The 21,971-nt window shown below is 42.7% G+C and overlaps 1 protein-coding gene across 1 annotated transcript; it reads left to right on the top strand.

The window, feature by feature from the left end:
* The first annotated feature begins 653 nt into the window (after positions 1-653).
* Positions 654-20,633, top strand: mbtps2 (membrane-bound transcription factor peptidase, site 2). The gene is made up of 11 exons (XM_063207421.1): positions 654-1,089; positions 1,348-1,496; positions 1,937-2,075; positions 3,219-3,322; positions 4,515-4,642; positions 4,857-4,975; positions 6,588-6,768; positions 14,881-14,975; positions 15,534-15,780; positions 16,488-16,563; positions 20,332-20,633. The coding sequence occupies exons 1-11, from the start codon at positions 1,015-1,017 to the stop codon at positions 20,552-20,554; spliced, it is 1,536 nt and encodes a 511-aa protein (XP_063063491.1). The 5' UTR covers positions 654-1,014; the 3' UTR covers positions 20,555-20,633.
* Positions 20,634-21,971: the final 1,338 nt, after the last annotated feature.

Below are 21,971 nucleotides of genomic sequence, written 5' to 3'. Positions count from 1 at the left end.
TGAGGGAGGCTCAGCTCCCGTTTCCAGTGAGAGAAAGAGCAGCCTCCTCTACAGTGTGGATTGGGGCCTAGTCTAGCCTAGTCTAGCCAGTATGGAAAATGACACAACAGATCTTATCACACAGTCACTTCTGCAGGTTGCTCCCTCCGGTCCTGAACACATGGCTCAGTTTTATTTTTGACTCGTGACTGAGATTTGCCTGACAGTAAATTGTTAGTCATGATCATTAACCTTTTGACAGGATGACAGGATAGGCTACCTGTTCCGCACCTGGTCCTTTTTTTTCTGGAACAAAACCATCAATAAACTCTAAGTTCATAACAACAACAATATAATAATAGCCTAATCATCATCATCGCCATAATGATGATAATATTAATATAATAATAAATAATACTAATAGTAATAATAATAATAGGCTATAATTGCTACTGCTGCTGGACATTAAAAAAATAAAATAATGTGTAGCCTACGCCTAGAGAGAGAGAGAGAGAGAGAGAGAGAGCACTCTTTTTCGAACCATCGCACTTTGCTGTCACAGGTTGACCAATCAGAACAGAGTACAGCACCGGATTTGTTATCCGGGTTATTTTGTCCCGGAAGTTTCAGCGTGGAACAAGGATAGCATGGTCACAGATTATCCTGCAAAACTGTTTCGAGATCAGCTCTGACTGAACGTTGATTTTTGTTGTCTGCATTGAGCTCCTCTGTTATGTTGAGAAACAACTGATCTTGGAACAGATGGTTGACATGTTGGGCGCTTAGAGATGACGTCACGTGTATACATCGGGGTCCAGCCACAGCACAGCATCATCCTTCCTCTTACAGCTAGTTTTAACTGCCTTAAATAACCATGTATCTGTTGCTGAGTCCATAATTTTGAGCGCGGATTCCATGTGTGAAGATTGTTGTTTGTACATAACTTTACTCTGGATAAATGCCGTCTCGGGCATTTATTTCATTCAATAATATTCACCAAAGCTAGCTCGCAGGAACGGAGCAAACCTCGTCGCAATGATACCAATACCTGTTGTTGTGTGTGTGATGGGAGGATGGTGTGCCGTTTACCTCACGGATACCCTCATAAAGGTAGGCTTTCGAAACATCAAACTCTTGAGCCCATCTTCTCCTCCTCGGATATTCCCATTAACGCGTGCTTTATGGTATACAATTCACAAACGAGTGAAGGGAACTTGATTGGTGATGCTCACATAACATTTTGTTTGTTTTTTGCACTAGAGCTAATGGTTGTAGTTGTAGGCCTTATACTCTGACCCGAATGCTTGTGTGTGTGTGTGTGTGTGTGTGTGTGTGTGTGTGTGTGTGTGTGCATCTTTCTGCCCCCAGACCTCTACTAGAGTAAGGCATCGGTATGAGACCTGGTTGTCATCCAATGGACTCGCCCTATCCCCTTTCCATGTGCGTTGGCAAACTGGTCTCTTCAACCGCCTGTTTGCCAGATGTGCTAGTCTGAATCCTCACTTCCTTCATGTATGGTGAGTTTGCCACTTGCATGGTTAAACCCTGCATTCATTTAACCTTAACCCTGTAGTAGACATTGCTCCCCCCTCCTGTGTCACTCTGTGAATTGCATGTGGATCTGGATATTGCTATAGCCTAGCCTACTGGACTGGCATGTAATGCTGATGGTTACTTGTGGATCTAAAGTCTACTTTTCCTGATTGAAAATGTCACCAACTGCATCTCTCAAGTCAAACAGTGGCCATAACACCGTGCTTGATGTTCATCGATTCTGTGTGGGCATGCTGCTGGTGGTGGTGGTGGTGGTGATGACTTTGACTTTATTTCGCTGCAGGTTCAATGAGGGAATAGTGTTTGGGGTGGCGGTATTAATCATGCGTGTTTGTCTCTGCAGGTTCAGTGTGGGCATGGTGTTTGTGCTGGTGGTGTTTATCATGTCTGTGTCTCTCTGCAGGTTCAGTGTGGGCATGGTGTTTGGGGTGGTGGCCATGTTTGGCTCTGTGGTGTTGCTGGCAAGGACGCTGCAGCAGACGCTGAGACAGATGACGTCTGAGGCTCCGGAGGGCTCCCACGAGCAGGTGCTGCAGGTGGTGGTAAGTGTGTGGTCATCCAAAGCAGCGAGGGCAAAATGCGCACACCAGTAGCAGATGCATTGCATTACATTACATTACACTCAGCTGACACTTTTACCCAAAGTATTTTAAATGTAGTGTGTTGGTTACAACAACTAACCATGCTTAGCATCTTCACTTTGTCTGCTAGTGATGTTGGCTATGATTATGTCCTAGATTGTAAGTCCCTTCTGTTAAAAAAGTGATGCAGTGTCGTACGTATGCAAAGACGACTTCCTTATGCAGACTGCACCTTATAGGCGAAAGACATCAATCATATAATCATACAATTAGTTATGTACGGTGGACAGAATGAGAAAAACGGGAGTGTCCAGGTCGTGGTGAGTGTATGGTAGAATATGAGTGCCAGTTTTTTTGAATGATAACAGCCAGGGAGTCTTGCTAATGTTGTGAACAGAGATTGCTCTGGCAAAGATCCCATTACATTGCCGGTACATTACATTACATTTAGCTTACGCTTTTATCCAGAACGACCTAGGCATTTTCAGCACAGGGTATTGTTGTTTACAGTCCCTGGAGAGATCAGGTGCTGTTTGAATCAACAAGCCCGAGATTGAAAGACCAACTCCCTAACCGCTGCACCACGACTGACACAAATTCCCATTGACAGAAATTTCGGAGGCAAGATCAAAATGATACCTTACATTTCTACCATTCTTGATCAGTAGAGTGAGGACATATGGGAAATAAAGGGGCCTGTCACCTGTGATTTCTTAATTCACAGTGATATCACATTTCATTGGCACATGAAAATGGTATTTCATTTTTTGTTTCCTCGTAGCTAGTATTTTGATGTCACAGTGATAAGATAGTGCCGTCCGTGACTACACGGTCATATCAGAGAGATAAGGAGAGATGGTCTCACGGTGAATGTTAACAAGAGAAAAATGTAAATGTGGAGTGTGTGGGATGGGAGAGCTGTTGGCTTTTGCACTGCATGTGGAGGTGGAGGTGGAGGTGAAAGGGGAAGATGAGGGAATTCCCTTTGGTTCTCCCTCTGTTTTTCTTTCCCTCTCTCGTCTTCTTTTTAATCTCTCTCTCTCTCTCTCTCTCTCTCTCTCTCTCTCTCTCTCTCTCTCTCTCTCTCTGCAATATCACGATCAGGTGCCCGGGGTGAATCTGCCAGTGAGTCAGCTGGCGTACTTCTTCATTGCCATCTTGGTTAGTGGTGTCATTCATGAGTTTGGCCACGGGGTGGCAGCACTGAGGTGAGTTCATATGATTTGACGTCTTGTGCACATCCAACATGATCTCCAAAAATTCCGTGCTCCTGGACACGGATGTTAAGGACACAAAATCCGTGTCCAGGAGCACGGATTTTGCCAAATTTCCGCGCGTCTGGACACGGAATTATTTTCCGTGCTGGACACACAGAAGTGCTCTCTCTATACTCCCACAGTTCTATGTTTCCACAGTCTTGTGTTTTCTCAGGATTTTTCTAATTTCAAATATTTTTTCTCAAAAAAAAAAACATTTCCTACTGACAGGTTAGGGTTAGGGATTGTTTTGGTCTGGGCACAGCTTAAATATTTATAGCATTATTTTGTTTAGTATTAGCATTTGGTATGTATTTTCTAATGATAAAGTCAACACAGTGCTGTGGTAATAGCCTATAGAAAGCACTTCCGTGTCCCCATCACGGAAAACAATTCCGTGTCCAGGAGCATGGAAAACAATTCTGTGTCCAGGAGCACGGAATTTTGGCAAAATCCGTGCTCCTGGACACGGATTTCGTGTCCTTAACATCCGTGTCCAGGCGCACAGAATTTTTGGAGATCAGGCTAGCAAATCAGCTACAACAAAACAAGCCACATGGATTCCAAATAATATAGGAGTTTGAAGTTTATAAGTTGAAATCACACCGGAACCACTGCTCACAAACTGTTGGATGTAGTTGAACCGTGAGCATTGGTAAAAAACCCACATGGATTCCGCAATCATTTTGACTACATTTGTTTTGCTGTTTTCAATTCTATGCATGTGCTTTTATGGGGGCAGGAAGAGGGGTACAGATGTATCTTTGTTGGAAATTTAAGACATTTTTTGTCCCACCATGTCTAGTCACTTGTATGATTAGGAGTGTGTGCATGATGATTCAAATTGAATAATGCAGACCTGAGAGGGCATGACTCCAGAGTGACCTTTGACCTTGACCCTTCACCTTCCTCTTTCCCTTTTTTTGCTTTTTGTCCATAGTCTGTCTGGAGCATTTGTCTGTGTTTGTTAGTGGTTGTTAGTTGTCCTTCTCTTGTTACTGTCATTGTCGTTAATCTTGTGCTGTATGTAGAACTGTGTGTAAGCTTTTATCTGCAAACAAATCTAACGTTCGGGTGTGAATGAAGTTACTTATCTTACCTTACTTTTCCTTTCCTTTCCCTGTCGTACTCTTCCTCCCCGTAGGGAGCAGGTGCGTCTGAATGGCTTTGGCATCTTTGTGTTTGTGGTGTACCCGGGAGCTTTCGTGGACCTCTTCACGACACACCTCAACCTCGTATCCCCCGTACAGCAGCTGCGCATATTCTGTGCAGGTTAGTCACACACACACACACACACACACACACACACACACACACACACACACACACACACACACACACACACACACACACACACACACACACACACACACACACACACACACGCACAATTTCTGTCTTTGGTGCCCTGAGTTATCCCAAAAATGTTACATAAGTACTTATGTAAGTAGTGTTTCTAATGTGTGAGTGTGTGTGTATCCTGCAGGAGTATGGCATAACTTCATGCTGTGTGTGGCTGCGTTGTGTTTCCTGTTCCTGCTGCCCCTGCTCCTCTTCCCATTCTACTACACTGGAGCCGGAGCGCTGGTCACGGAGGTGGTGGAGGTCAGACAACTAACTTTTTTAATTTCATTCATCCTTTTTATAGCCAGGATTGTCCCATTGAGACCATGTGTCTCTTCTGCCAGGGAGTCCTGGTCAAAATGGCCGCTAAAGAAAAAGTTCCAGGTGCAGACAAACACAGTGACACATAATAAAGAAATACATTTACATAAAACGCAGGGGCAGCTAAATGTTTTGTGGAGTAACTCTAAGAAATGCATTGTAGACAATGAGAAACTATGATTTTACAAGAAACACGATGCAGTAGACAAGACATAAGGACCAACAGAAGCAAAATGTAGAGCAGATTCTTTCTAATGAAGCAGTCTTGGCTTTTATAGTTTACTTTAGTAGCCTAGAAAGAAATGTATGGTAGAGGTAAGTATAACATGTAACCTTTTGGGTTGTGAAGCAACTCTCAGGGGTAGAGAGGAAAATTCACACTGCTGAGCATACCTGTATAAAGAGAGAGATCAGAGGGAATCTCAAACCCTGTCCACATTAATGAGGATGCATATGAAAATGCATAAAAAAGTATCTGTTTACACCTCCCATCCACACTAATATAGCGAATTCGAACACATCAAATGAAGCTTTTTGAAAATGACCACTGAAGTGGAGAGATTCCTTAATGGCAGACCATTCTGTAAACAATATAAAAACGATAGTGTGGACACAGTTTGTTTTAACGATGGATACATGTATTTATCCGGCTCAGTGTGACTGTGGACCTGGCCTCAGAGTGTAATGTATTGTATACAGAGGTATTAATGTGGCAGCAATCCTAGAAATTGGGCTGTGGATACAAGTTTGAGCTCTGATAAGCAGAACTCCAAGACACAGCACTGATTCAAGGGAGGAAGGGATTGTACAAATGAGATTGTTGGAATATTTGTGTTTAGTTAAAATGCAGAACAAAAAAAGGAAACAGACGTCAGCAGCACATCAGCAGCATTGCCAGTTATACACTTTAAATAATACACAGATCCTGGTGTGAGATGGCTGCAGCTCTGCAATCTGTCAGAATTGCAGTAGCCTGGTTTGAATCAACTGAAGCTTCAAAAGAATTTAGGGCTTTTATTCATCCACTTAATGGTGTGTCCTTTGGTATTTTGAAAGGAGCTTGATAAAATGTAATGATATTGGCATTATTATTATCAGGAGGACAGATATACAGTACGCTGCAGCATATATAGTATATCTGCAGCTTACAAGAAGGGAATTTGCCTAACTGAGGTTGAAGCATGTACTATTCATCATCATTGTGGCACAGCAATTCTTTTCTTCGCATAACTTCATAAATGCTTCGGTAGTGGGGTTTATTTTTGGCAAGCTTTCGGCTTCTAGCACAAAGCCACAGGAGCTGGCTCAGCTGTCATTGTGCCATTGTGCGAAATTTAATCATTGGTGTAATATTCCTCTTTTTTCTCTCTCTCTTGCCTTTTTGTAATCTTGCACTACATTAGAGGCCTTTTTAACTTTGTGTGTCTGTGTGTGTGTGTGTGTGTGTGTGTGTGTGTGTGTGTGTGTGTGTGTGTGTGTGTGTGTGTGTGTGTGTGTGTGTGTGCGTGCGTGTGCGTGCGTGTGCGTGTGTGTGCGTGTGTCCACCCCACAGGGCTCCCCCAGCAGTGGGCCGCGGGGGCTGTTTGTGGGTGACCTGGTGACTGGCCTGGAGGATTGTGGGGTACGTGGCGTAGAGGACTGGCACTCCTGCATCCGGCAGCTGTCCCTGTATCCCCAGACCGGCTACTGTGCACGCAGCAGCGACCTCCACGTCAGCTGGGCCGCCGGACGAGGTAACCACTCTGTTCTCCTGGACCCATCCCACCTACTCATCCTTGTTACCTCCGCCAAGGAGGTGATGTGATCGCCCGATTTCTGTGTTTGTTCGTGTGTTCGCAGCACCTGGCCTCTTGCGCCATGTCACAATGGCAAAGTCATTAGACCGAATTAGAGCCCTTATAAAGGCTGGACAGGGTGTAATGACGTCATGTCCCAGCGAGTATAAAACGTCCTGCTGCATCTGTCAGAGTGTCATTAGCAACAAGATGTACGAGGTGAATTCAGCACTGGTCTCAAACTACAAACCCCAACTCCGGTGAAGTTGGGACGTTTGGTAAACAGTGAATAAAATCAAAATGCTATCATTTTCAAAACATTCAATCTATTCATTAGATGGAGAATAGTGAAAAGACAACATATTAAGTGTTAAAACCGAGAAAAAATATTGTTTTGGGGGACATATGTACTCATTTCTAATTTGATAAATCCAACACGTCTCAAAAGAGTTGGGACGGGGACAATGAATGGCAGCAAATGTCGAGGAAGACTAAAAACAAAGCAAAAGACAACACACTAAATACATTAACCGATGAGATGATTTTATATAAAAAACAGTGTTGATTCCTATCTTGGACATGATTTCACCAGCTTAAATGGTGGGTGTATTCCTTGTCATGTTTTGCAATATTTTCCTTTCTGTAGTGCTTACAGTGTGACAGGTCTTGACCAAAAGCCCACCATTTTATCACCTGCTGGTCCTTATGATGGAGCCAAACTGTTAAAACATAGTAGAGAATGCAAGTTGACCTTACTATGTGGCAGTAATCGAAGATCTCCCTTCAAAATATAATGCATGAGTGGCTTTTCATGCTGTTTAAAACCCATGTATACCATTCAGCACTGTAACTCTACAGATGAGTGAGCACATCTTAACCAATGCACTACTGCACCCGCATGCCATCATGGAGGCTGACTTTTGAAGTTAGCACTTACACAAGTTGGATGGTCCATTTTCACTGTAGCACAGGATGTGCAATGCTCTATTATTGTCAAAAAGAATGGACTTCTACAACTTCTGCTGACTTCTGTAAGCAAAGGACAGTTTCCCATGTCTTCTGGGTCTATTTCAAGTGAGCTCAGGTGCTTAGGAGAATGTTACACCCCTGTATCATTTGCACGCATTAAGCATTCTTAATATGGTCAATTTTCAATAGCTCTAATTCCTGGAGTGCTAGAGTGAGACTACAGCCAATATATATTTCATGATGTCATGAACCTATACAATGATTTTAGTAACAAAAATATGTCTTATATACACTCAATCGTGGTAAATCAAAGGGAATTCAAAATGTATGTAATAACTATGGTAATTATTCCCTTTGCATCTTTAATTCTGAGTGACTCAGCCTCTCTGTGATGATCTTATACCTGGACACCTATATTGTCCGTCAGTACAATTCATTTTGAAATGTTCTTCTTTGTTGTTTTATCTTATTTGGATGTTTACTAAATTTCACTGATCCCCGTCCCAACTTATTTGAGACGTGTTGGATTTATTAAATTAGAAATGAGTACATATGTCCCCCAAAACAATATTTTTTCTCGGTTTTAACACTTAATATGTTGTCTTTTCACTATTCCCCATCTAATGAATAGATTGAATGTTTTGAAAATGATAGCATTTTGATTTTATTCACTGTTTATTAAACGTCCCAACTTCACCGGAGTTGGGGTTTGTATGTCACCACTGTCCTAGCACTTTCGCGGACTGCCACTGTGTGTGCGAGGTGACTTGCACAATTCTCAAGGGACTGTCTTTGCCGCGACAGGGCTTACACCAACAACTATCAATGCTGAACTTAATTTCATAACGAACGGTGAAGACATTCATAACGGCGAACAGTGATTTCAATTGACCTAAGGCGCGGCAAGAATAACACACACACACACACACACACACACACACACACGCACACACACACACACACACACACACGCAAACACACACACACACACACACACACACACACACACACACACACACACACACACACACACACACACACACACACACACACACACATACCCCACACCCCGCATATCCCATCTATTTCCTCCAAGTTTATGAGACCGGCCCAAGGGAATGACTGTCTTTGCCGAGAGCGCCTACACCAACCACAAGTAGCCCATGTGAGGAAAGTATTTGGCATACGGCTTTCAACAGGCACCCTTGAGGTTGTTGAAGTTCACAATGCTGTCACAAAATATTCGTTAATGCTTAGAGAGAGATGCGCTCGAATTGCAACTAGTGCATAGTCCGTGGTGATTTGTTGCTTCACAGCGCACTGAAGCCATAGCATATCCATCAGTACCACAAAACATTAGCCTAATATGCTGAACTTAATTTCATAACGAACGAACGGTGAAGAGATTCATAACAGCGCACTGAAGGCATAGCATATCGCCAGCAACACAAAACATTCCAGCATAATATGCTGAACTCATATATTGTTATAACAGCTGTACTTAATTTCAGAACCAACAGTGAAGAGATTCATAACGGCGAACAGTGATTTTCAATAGATCTAAGGAATAGGGAGCAGGGGATGCCTCTTCAATAGTATTGAGAATATTCTGTCCATTTGTTTTTGAATGAAAGAGAGCGCGTCAAGCAGGTGAATCCGGCGATGCCCTCAAGGAGCCAAAGTGTAGCAATGAAATACGAACAAGAATTGTATAATAGTTGGACTATTCAAAGTTATTATAGCCTCTGTGAAACGTGAAGTCCAAGCAAAAGAATCAGGCACACCGCTCCCCGCAATATCTTTCCAAATCCTACCTCATTCTATCCCAATTTTAATTTTAATGTCTAAAAAAGCATGACATTGTTAAAATATATAGGCCTGTATATATATTGTAATTCAATAGGTCTACAGCTCATCCACTGATTGATCCATGTAGCCTACTGACTCCATCATCTCTGACTCAAAAAATGATAGCGAAATTACCGGCAACATTGTCACTGCCAGCTCTCTGAGCTCTGCGCTTTTGCAGACGTTGGCAACAAAGGAAAGGGGTCACGTCTTTCAAGCTCGAAGTTAAGTTTTCAACTAGGCCTAGTTGGTGAACAAACATGGGATGAATGAATGGATCCATGCAAGTCATCTGTTAACAGGCAAATTAAATTGTATGTAATGACTAGAAAACGCTTGCGGTTATGGAATGACAGTGGTGTCAGTGAACTCGGCACCGCCCTCAACGAGCCAAAACTTATCCGTGAAACATGCAAATAAACTAGGCTACAACAAGAATTGTATAAATAGTTGGACTATTAAAAGTTATTAGCCTCTGTGAAATGCGGATCTGAGAGGGATGTAGTACACTTGACAACCATGTTTTCTCTGGATTTGAGATTTTAAAAGGTATGAAAGGCATGCTGTCTATCATATTTCTTTTATAAAGGTTAAAAATGTGTCAAATAGCAACCTGTGAGCTTCAATAAGCATTTGCAAATCACAATCACTTTGCCAATAGGCCTACCACAATCACAGGTGAACTAAACAGGCCACAGCTAACCAGAGGAACATGGTACTGTAGGCCTAGGCCTAATTATAATGGAGACAGATATAATTTGGTTACAACTTCACGGTTCAATTTTCTGAACAGGTCTACATCTACATGGATGACACCACATCATGACACACATAGCCTAATTGTGTCTAAAAAGGAACTGAACTTCCTTGGCGGAGGTCTGCGCTCTCTGAGTGCATTTCTAGTTTTGACACACACACACACACACACACATACCAATGCGTTTTCAAAAATATTCATATACAGTATGTGTATACAGCTTCTCAGTCTCTGCTTTTAACGTCTGACAACAGTGGGCAGGGCGCAGCCTGACCGGTACTCCAGTGTGTGTGTGTGGGTACAGTATAGTACACTCTTGGACCCTTATTTTGGCCCAAGGGCCACATTGGGTTTAGAATATTGATCGAAGGGCCAGACGTCACAGGAAACTTGCCTGTCAGTGATAATTAATAATGTAAACTGGCATAACTTTTCGGCCATTTCATTTCCGAAAATGGAGCTGAAATGTATGTACTGTATGCATATACCACAGTAGCCTATAGACGGGGAGGAACGGTAGCCTACCATGCACCCCCCCCCCACAACAAAACGCCACATGACTTTTTTTAATCTTCAAGATGTCCTGAATAAGAATTTGAGTGGTAACAGTCATATAACTCACTCCCACTATAATTTTTCACATCATATTGTATATGACCCCATGCATTCTAGTCCTTCGTGGTGGTACACTGCCAAGGCCTCTAGAGCCATGATGCAGTTGGTTATAATAGCTTATGATATACCATATTGAAGCTTGGAGTCTGTAGTATACAGATACCATACTGTATTTGGTGTACCTTTTGCATAGCAACAGTTGCTAGGCAAAGCATCTTCCTTAGCAACCAGCATCAGTGATACGGTTCCTCTGCAATTGCATTGAGTTGTGATGTCTGGATCTAGATGGCTTTTCCCAAGTGCCACATGACTTCTTTGAACCTCCAAGATGTCCCTAATAAGAATTTGAGTGGTAACAGTAATATAACTCATTCCTACTGTACATCATATTGTACATGACCCCAGTATGCTCTTGGCTATACGTTTTAGTCCTATGTAGTTGTAAACGGTAAAGGCCAAAACAGCCATTTTGCAGTTGGTTATCATAGCTTGCCACATACCATATGTAAGCTTGGAGTGTGTAGTTCATGAATATTATATCATATTTTTGGTGTACCTATGACATTTGGAAAAATATACTTGGTTCAGTTATATGATGTGTGAGAGCTCTGTTTTTTTTCAATTCTTTAAATGACTCATCCATACATATACCGGTATAAAAAGACCTTAAAATCACTCCATCACTCAACTAATTAACCAATCACCAACCACCTCTCAATCAATCAACGAATCACCAGCCATGTTCTGGTGTTCCACTACCTGGTGAAAGATCAACCAAATACTGCCATTCTTTCACCATCAGAGACCCTTACAGTATATGATGGAAATGCTTGATTGTACAATATGATGGTAAATGGCCCTGGAAAATACATCAGAGTTATCAGTTAGTAATACAGCAATGGCATGTGTATAATTGTGTGTAATGTATAATTTTATTGTGCAGCTTTTTTCATTTAGAACATTCCAGACATATTTGTAGAGATCTCCTCATTGCTATTTGACAGCATAACTATGTCTGGATGTGGAGACATCATTTTCAGCACAGACCAATACAGACCCGAATCCATCAAGTCAATGGAAAGGAAACGCCGTGGCTGTGGAGAGAAGTTAATTATAGGGGGTGGAGCAACAAAACGTCCCACAGAGTTTTTAAAGAATAAGGAAAACAAGGTGCAGTTTATCAGGCTTATATTAAAGCAATGGAGTGGCGATAAGTACGCTTCAAAACTGCAAGGCCAGAAAGTCATTTTTATCTGTGAAGAATGTGCATTCCTTCTTACATCAGGGGACGGTTTGACAACAAGAAAGACAGAAATTCCATTACTCAGGTCATCTCAGGAAGAGACCGACACCAGGGTTGTCCTTTACAGACAATATGCTGCAAATGAGCATTATACCAACGTACGGATCAAGAGTCCTGACTCTGACCTATTCATTTTGCTAGTTTGCTGGAACCATTGGCATCAACATCCTACTTGACACCAAGATACAGAGAAAGTCCAGACTGATCAATGGCACACAAACTGCAGCAGAACTTGGCCAAGAAAAGTGCACAGCTGTACTTGGTCTCCATGGCTTCACTGGGAGTGATGCGACAAGTGCATTCCGTTGCAAAGGTAAACTTCTTCCTCTAAAGAAGATGCCCCCCAGTTTGTTACTAAGCTTGCCAAACTTGGTGAAACCTGGACAGTGACAGAAGACCTTATTGATGACATGGGATTGAATATCATAAACAAACTTTGCACCAAACAAGGAAAGTCTATTCCTGGAAATGTGGACATGGCTTCGCTACCACCTTGCAGAAAAAGCCTCACGCAGCATGTCCGTAGGGTTAATTTTCAGGTTGCCCTGTGGAAAAGAGCCAACATCAACATTCCTGTAATTCCATCCGTGGGTCAAGAACATGGGTGGCTAATTGCAGAAAGTGGCCTACAGCCCCTGTGGTATGAAGGTGAGAGTCAGCCACAGATGTTGAAGGACATCTGTGGTGAAGTCCACTGTGATGATAGCAGTGAGAGTGAAGTTGAAAGTGATTGGTCAAGCACAGACAGTGACAGTAGCAGTGAATGAACTGTCTGCCTTGGACTATACCTTTCCCCAAATGTTCAATAAACTTTGTTTATGATTCAACTTGTTTTCTTCTATTGTGGTGTTGTGCTCCAACTTGCACAGATGTGACAGAGACACATACAGTACTGCTCACTATGCACGTATTGTCAATATTTCCAGTAGTTAGTAATTGTGCTATTATTATACTTTTACAAATTGTTAATATATTTGCCTGTAAGGTCTTTACATATGTGTATGGTTGCATGGATGAGTCATTTAAAGAATTGGAAAAAAACAGAGCCCTCACATCATATAACTGAACCAAGTATATTTTTCCTAATGTCATAGGTATAACAAAAATATGATAAAAAATTAATAAACTACACACTCCAAGCTTACATATGGTATATGGGAAGCTATGATAGCCAACTGCAAAATGGCTGTTAAGGCCTTGACAGTTTACAACTACATAGGACTAAAACGTATAGCCTAGAGCATACTGGGGCATGTAAAATATGATGTACAGTAGGAATGAGTTATATTACTGTTACCACTCAAATTCTTATTAGGGACATCTTGGAGGTTCAAAGAAGTCATGTGGCACTTGGGAAAAGCCATCTAAATCCAGACATCACAACACAATGTAATCGCAGAGGAACCACTGATGCTAGTTGCTAAGGAAGATGCTTTACCTAGCAACTGTTGCTATGCAAAATGTACACCAAATACAGTATACTATCTGTATCCTACAGACTCCAAGCTTTAATATGGTATATCATAAGCTATTATAACCAACTGCATCATGGCTCTAGAGGCCTTGGCAGTGTACCACTACATAGGACTAGAATGCATGGGGTCATATACAATATGATGTGAAAAATTATAGTGGGAGTGAGTTATATGACTGTTACCACTCAAATTCTTATTCAGGACATCTTGAAGATTAAAAAAAGTCATGTGGCGTTTTGTTGTGGGGGGGTGCATGGTAGGCTACCGTTCCTCCCCGTCTACTACTTTATAATCCACAATGCCCCTATCTGGGTAGTCATTTTAAGAGTGTTGCCTGAGCATCACTTGGTATTTAAAAGTCATCTGTCTTGTAAAGGCTCTGTGGGCCGGGCAGCAGACCGCATGTGGCCCCCTGGCCTGAGTTTGGGCCTGAGTTTGCCCACCTCTGATATAGTGCCATGCTCAGGGTACCTCAAACACACTGGAATTGTGTAGTGTTGTTTGTTTGTTTTTGTAGACCGTTGGCAAAAAAGGGGTGTACGTGTGTGTGTGTGTATGCAAAATGTGTGTGTCTATGCAAAATGTTCACTCATTTGCATCGATTGCAAATGTTTTTGGAAGCATATTTTTGGCTGTGGTATTAAGTAGTTTGTTGATGTCGTGACTTGATTGGTCCGTATAAAGACCTGCCTGACTGGAATCGTTCAAAATGTGGGCAATGCATCTACAAGCCATGAAAGTTAAACATTATTGATGGAATTATGGACATAAATCAACCTTTTCATGATATTCTAATTATATGGCCAGTACCTATATTAGCGAAACCAGGAAATACTGTAGATCAAATAGAAAAGAGAAGTTCAAGGATCCATGCTCAGCTTCTGGGTGCTGTTAAATGCAGGAGTGTTCAATAATTCAAAAGAAAGAAGTTCACCGCACACTTGTTTGACTTTTTGCTCATTTATGCTGAGCGAACCTGATGACGCACAGATGCGAAACGCATCGTTCACTGTGATTAAATGAGCAAAAAAACTAAAGTGTGCGGTAAACTCCTTTCTTTAGAAAAGAGTGGTGTTCATGTGTTGTGTTTCCCTGTAACACAGCGTACAAGCGTCTGGACGGGAGCATGGAATGCTGCAGCAACAACAGTCTGACAGATCTCTGCTTCTCTTACCACAGCCAAAAAGAAGGCAGGATGGTAAGGACAGCAACAACAACAACAGCACGCACACACACACACACACACACACACACACACACACACACACACACACACACACACACACACTGCGCACACTGTTCACTGCGCACAACGAAATTGCATTTTATGCCTCACCCGTGCAAGGGGGCAGCCCCCAAGGGCGCCCCAAGGGAGCAGTGCGGCGGGACGGTACCATGCTCAGGGTACCTCAGTCATGGAAGAGGATGGGGGAGAGCACTGGTTAATTTCTCCCCCCAACCACCTTGCGGGGCGAGAGTCGAATCGGCATCCTTTGGGAAGTCTGACGCCCTAACTGCTTACCCATGACACACACACACACACACACGCACACGCACACGCACACGCACACGCACGCACACACACACACACACACACACACACACACACACACACACACACACACACACACACACACACACTATCAGTGCCATGAGGTTTGTTAATAGAGTTCAGTATCTATGTCATATGAAAGAATGCATGTTCTAATACACATTTCAAGCCAGAGCCATTCTCTCCACTCTCCCTGTACTGCAGTACGCCTGCTTACCTGCACGCAAGACCATGGAGACCAGTCGCACATGCAGGACCAATGCAGACTGTCAACTGCCTGGGGAGAAGGAGCCCGAGCCCGGGGCCGGGGCTGGAGGAGGAGGAGGGGGTGTACCCCCCAACCTGTGCCTGGTGCCCTCTCTGGAGAATCAGACGCGTCTCATCCGCGTACGCCACCCGCCCCAGCCCGACATGCTCTTCGTCGGATACCCTTCACACCTTCAGTACTCAGGTGGGTTGTAACAACATAATTTATTGGAGTATTGACTAGAGCAACAGTTTTCAACCCTTTTTTGAACAAGCACCCTCTTGACCTCCTTAAAGGTGCAATATTTTTAGCCGTTTCTTTCCAGAATTCAAGCTGCCCATTCACAAATGTTACCTTTTTCATGATGCTTACAACCACCATCAAATTCTAAGTATTCATTATGACTGGGAAAATTGCACTTTTCATACATGACAATGGCGATCTTCTCCATTGTCTGCCATTTTGAATTTCCAGAAATAGACATTTTTAGCTGCAAAACTTACTGTACTTTAGTCATAGTACTGGTAAATACCTACTCTGGCCACCATCCTACACAGTGCACCTTTAAAATCAAATAAACTAATTGGCACCACTAAATAAACTAATATACCACCCGTCCTCTCAGCCGCCTCCTTCTCAACACTCCCTGAGTGCTTCCCAACGGCCCTAAAAGCATTGCAAAACATTACTCTAGTCTAGAGTCGTGTACTGTAATATGTGCACAAAACACAGCAAAATATTATGTGTCGAATCAAATTGTAACATGCACTTTAGTCATTACATAGAGTAAGTTCCAAGCATTTATTTCAGATGAAGTCAAATGAGTCAAAACCTTTCCAACATGGTGGTACCCAAGTCACACGCCTGCCCTCTTCTCTTTTCATTAAACTGTCCTTCTCTCCTTCCCTTAGTGAGTCTGACCAACTTCGTGCCGAGACTCGGCTTCCTCCACTTGGACCTGCCAGTGCTGCTGGAGACCTTCTGCAAGTATCCTTTGACTGTTGGTCTTCCTGCGCTATTTGGCTAGGTCTTGATGCTATGAAATTAGGCTATGTAAGGACCTTTTCCAGCGTAATCTTTTTTTTTAAGGACTTTTATTACCGTCTTTTTGTGTGTGCGTGTGTGCATGTGTGTGCACTTTCTCACGTGAACCCTGGACAATTGGCGCCATGCGGCAGCCTCCAGAGCTGGTGTGTGAATGTGGGAATGTGTGTGTATGTTTATGTGTATGAATTTTGAAAGCGCTTTGAGCCAACTTAATAGTTGTGATACTGCTCTATATAGATACATGTTGTACTGTATTGTTGCATGAAGTGTGATGGAGATCCAGTGGTGCAGCCGTGGCATAATGGTGAAGGATATGGGCTTTAGATCAGAGGTTTGCCGGTTCGGTTGCCATTCCCTACACCTATCAATGGCTGAAGTGCCCTTGAGCAAGGCACCTAACCCCACATTGGTCCAGGGACTGTAAACGTTACCCTGTAAACTCTAAGTCGATTTGGATAAAAGCGTCAGCAAAGTGTAATGTTATTTAATCCAATCTATGCACTACCACAGTGACCTGAGTACCATTCCTAAACCCTGTTTTTTGGCATTCTAGCCAAGAGTAATAGCTTTAAGCTCTGGTATGCACGATCCACATTTTGAGTTGTTGAAATAGTGACTTCACAGCGTTTATTTATTTAGAATGTAAAAAGATTTTTGGTATTTCTTGAAAAGTAGCCATTTTGGACATAGGGTCATTTCACGTGAAATCAGACGCTTTGGGACCCGACCGATCCGGATTTCAATCATACTTGGTGTGCCTTTTTAGTAGCAAGGTAGCACCCCAGAACTGCATTAGTTTGAATCTGACACTAATATTAAGGGAGAAACAGACTAGGAAAGGTTCACATTTTAGGGTAGGACACTATACATTCAGCCTTGAATATATCAGTCAGTGTTAGTCACAAAAAGATGCCTGTGGTATTGTTTGAAAGCTCTTTTCTGGCTCTACATATTACACAATCAGCTTGGAATACAACAACTCTCAGAATATGAATTATGATAAATTGAAAAATTAAAAATTGAATATCTAAAAAACCTATATTTTAAAATGGCCAGTTCCTTGTCCAAACGTAGCCGGCAATGTCATTAGCAACACCTCAAATGCTGGTGGTCGGTTCTTTATTCATTTCAGAGAGAATTTGACTCACAAATTTGGCATCATACAGACCACTTACTAATAATATGGTAATACCATAGTAGCATCACATGACAAAACAAAAACAAAACAAAAATGGTCAGTTTCCATGGTCCCAGGTTTCAGAAACTAAGGCAGATGTCCATTTATACACACCAAATGATGATATGTGAATGTTTGAACGTTCCTTCTCTGTGTACCTGTGTCATCTTCCCTTTACCGTACTTTAAAGAGATAATCAATGGCTATACTCTCATTTTGTACTCTACCAGTGCATTTGAAGCAGCAGCTGTGTCTTTTGTAGGTAATGTATAAGTACGTCCCGTTGCAGTTAGGTTCCACTACCAGAAGCACATCCTGATGATCCATGACAAGTCTATCTGGTCTGAAGGGAAAAGTGAAGGATGGAGATGGTCCATGAGGATGCAGGAAGTTCAGTTTCACCTCTCCAGTGCTCAGCATACATTTCTCAACACATGCTAGCCACCAGTTGCCATCATATACAGCTACAACATACCCTTTGATGCTTGAAAATGTAACACATTCCTTTACTGAGCTCACTCTTTCAACTCCTTCTCTGAATGCGGAAAATGGCCTAATGTCCATTGACAATGGGCAGAAGCTGTGTAGTTTTTGAGTACCTGGAATAGTTCTTGCAGATTCCAACCTCTTCAACAGGTTCTCAGCTTCATGATGGTGCATCTCTCTCAAGAACATCCATTACCAGTTTGCCACAACAGATGTACCATCATGAAGCTGAGAACCTGTTGAAAAGGTTGGAATCTGCAAGAACTATTCCAGGTACTCAAAAACACAGCTTCTGCCCATTGTCAATGGACACAGTGGAAGTTAGGCCATTTTCAGCATTCAGAGAAGGCAGAGTTGAAAGAGTGAGCTCAGTAAAGGAATGTGTTACATTTTCAAACATCAAAGGGTATGTTGTAGCTGTATATGATGGCAACTGGTGGCTAGCATGTGTTGAGGAATGTATGCCGAGCACTGGAGAGGTGAAACTGAACTTCCTGCATCCTCATGGACCATCTCCATCCTTCACTTTTCCCTTCAGACCAGATAGACTTGTCATGGATCATCAGGATGTGCTTCTGGTAGTGGAACCTGTAACTGCAACAGGACGTACTTATACATTATCTACAAAAGACACAGCTGCTGCTTCAAATGCACTGGTAGAGTACAAAATGAGAGTGTAGCCATTGATTATCTCTTTAAAGTATGGTAAAGGGAAGATGACACATGTGCACAGAGAAGGAATGTTCAAACATTCACATATCATCATTTGGTGTGTATAAATGGACATCTGCCTTAGTTTCTGAAACCTGGGACCATGGAAACTGACCATTTTTGTTTTGTTTTTGTTTTGTCATGTATGCTACTATGGTATTACCATATTATTAGTAAGTGGTATGTATGATGCCATATTTGTGAGTCAAATTCTCTCTGAAATGAATAATAAAGAACCGAACACACCAGCATTGAGGTGTGTTGCTAATGACATTGCCGGCTACGTTTGGACAAGGAACTGGCCATTTTAAAATATAGTTTTTTTAGATATTCAATTTTTAATTTTTCAATTTATCATAATTCATATTCTGAGAGTTGTTGTATTCCAAGCTGATGTGTAATATGTAGAGCCAGAAAAGAGCTTTCAAATAACACCACAGGCATCTTTTTGTGACTAACACTGACTGATATATTCAAGGCTGAATGTATAGTGTCCTACCCTCACATGTGAACCTTTCCTAGTCTGTTTCTCCCTTAATATTAGTGTCAGATTCAAACCAATGCAGTTCTGGGGTGCTACCTTGCTACTAAAAAGGCACACCAAGTATGATTGAAATCCGGGTCGGTCGGGTCCCAAAGTGTCTGATTTCACGTGAAATGACCCCATACAAGGATTATGCCAGAAAGCGACAATTTGTAGGGTGTGGTGTCTTATTTGATTATACACCCGTCTCCAAAAGAGTTGTCGCCTATCCATCTGTTTGGAATAACAGCTAATAACCTGACTTTCAATTAATCACTTGGCTTCAGAAGTCACTCATATGAAAGCTACAACCCTCCCGAATGAAAATGTATGTACAAAAGTAAATTCATGCACCATAGAAAGATTGACCCTTTCATGAACACAGACAGGGCAGATTTTCACAAGACAAAAGTTTTGTCGCCTATCGAACATAATGTGAAAATGAGCAGATAAGTCACTTCAAAACACTTCAAATACGCAGATCGGGTGTCATACTTAATCACTGATTCACTCACACCTCTACAGAAAATCAACTTTGGCCTTAGGTGTATGTTTAGGGTCATTGTAATCATGGAAAGCAACACAATGAAAATCAATGGAGTTCAATGAGAGATGGTGACATATTTGCTATTCGTAGAGCAATACATTTTTAACTTCATGATGTAATCAATGATAAAAGCCCTCACACACCAGCAGCATGCATGCAGCTCCACATAAGGAGACGGGTGTAGAAAGAAGATGTGTGTTGTAGACTCTTAAAGTAACCACGACTCTATGAACGTTTGTAACCTTGACCAGCGTTGCGCTAAAGATACCTGGTGTCGTTGTCGGGAGCGCTGGCGGTGGTGAACGCGGTGCCGTGCTTCGCTCTGGACGGCCAGTGGATGCTGACCTCCTTCATAGAGGCGTCGCTGGCCTCGCTGATGCCCGAGAGGAGCAGTCGGGAGCTGCTGGGATTCTGCATCCTCCTGGGGGGCAGCGCCCTGTTGGCAGCCAACGTAGCACTCGGACTGTGGATGGTCACCGCGCGATAGCGACAGGGGACATGGACTCACTGTGCAGACACAGAGGGCAACACACACACACACACACACACACACACACACACACACACACGTGTGCGCCACGCACACACACACTGCTGGCTCGGCTGGCAACAAGACACTTGGACTGTGCATGGCCATTGGCCATGGTACGTTCAAGTTCACGCAATTGCAGAAACATACAGAAACACAGACGGCCACAGACGCTAAGATACACTCACATGGATACGCACAGTGTATCTGTGTGGTCACTGCATGATGGTATTGGAACATACACCCAGCCAATGGAGGAGGACCTTCATCACCAAACAACTCTCCCCTTTGACTTTCAGGAATTGAAACTCGTTATGAAGTTAGGCTTGGAGACTGCTGAAAGGGCAATGAAACTACAATTCCCAGCAGCCCTGCTGATATTCTACAGAAGCTGCACAGCCAGCTGCACCGTGCTGATCCCTTGCTATTACAGCGCAAACACACCAGAAGCAACAAAAGCTACAAAGACTATCTGGACTGGAGCAAGAGTGACACATGTGATAAAAGCGACACAGTAAGACCGTTAAAAGCAGAATGACTGTTAAAAGCAGAATGCAAGCATTCTTACATTCCAATTGGCTGCGGCGGCTGTCGTCAAACCGCATCATTACTCATTATTCGCTGAAAACTGTTGCTCGAGGTGCTCAAATCGCCTCTTGTTGCGCAAATCGCTGTGGTCTCTTCTGCTGTTGCCAGCTCCATACAAAGTCCCCCCCATTCCCATTTTAAAGTCATGAATGCAAATGAGAGTATTCATTCTGAATTCTGAATATTGAATGAAACAAAGGTTGTCATCGATGACGCCAAGCCCAGAGGCCGCTGTACAACAAGCGATCCGTACTTGCTGTCTGTGGACTCTCCATGTGAAGATGGCTAGATATTGAGGTTGACGGATCATTCAAACGTGTTTGCCTCATCAGCCATGGGGCAGCCGTCCTGAGAGACTGTGTGATACTCGGCAAAAGAAAATATATAAACGCCTGCTGCTGTACGCAAAAGCACAACATAGGAGACTTCACCACGACAACAAGAAGGCTGTTTCAAATATTGTTTGACAGTCTGTACAGTCTTCAAATTTTCATCATCATGTCTCAGTATTGTCATGTTTTATTTAAGCGCTTAAATGGCCAAAAGTGGCATGGCATGATGCCCTTGCTACATATTCACTAAAACACCACTCCACTTGGGTACATTCCATTATACTATCTCCCCTCCTTGACCTGTGCTTATGGTCTTGCCCTTCGTTGATGCCCCACCTCCGTGGAGAAAGCAATAAAGTTTCCCCACTGTCAGCCTAGCCTAAACTAATTTTGAGGAACTTTTCCTCATTCAACACCCGGATTGCTAATGAGAAAATGACCTTGGTATTGCTCTT

Source organism: Engraulis encrasicolus, chromosome 9 (assembly GCF_034702125.1).
Source record: "Engraulis encrasicolus isolate BLACKSEA-1 chromosome 9, IST_EnEncr_1.0, whole genome shotgun sequence".
Classification (NCBI taxonomy): domain Eukaryota; kingdom Metazoa; phylum Chordata; class Actinopteri; order Clupeiformes; family Engraulidae; genus Engraulis; species Engraulis encrasicolus.
The sequence above is the reverse complement of the archived record's forward strand: the minus strand, read 5'-3'. Positions and strand labels throughout refer to the sequence as shown.

What these genes read in the sequence shown, in the direction of transcription:
- mbtps2 (XM_063207421.1), top strand. Translation starts at nt 1,015, where the DNA reads ATGATACCAATACCTGTTGTTGTGTGTGTGATGGGAGGATGGTGTGCC. An exon ending in AGCAGGTGCTGCAGGTGGTG is followed by an intron (nt 2,076 to 3,218) that starts GTAAGTGTGTGG and finishes TATCACGATCAG; the next exon opens with GTGCCCGGGGTGAATCTGCC. An exon ending in CAGCTGGGCCGCCGGACGAG is followed by an intron (nt 6,769 to 14,880) that starts GTAACCACTCTG and finishes CCTGTAACACAG; the next exon opens with CGTACAAGCGTCTGGACGGG.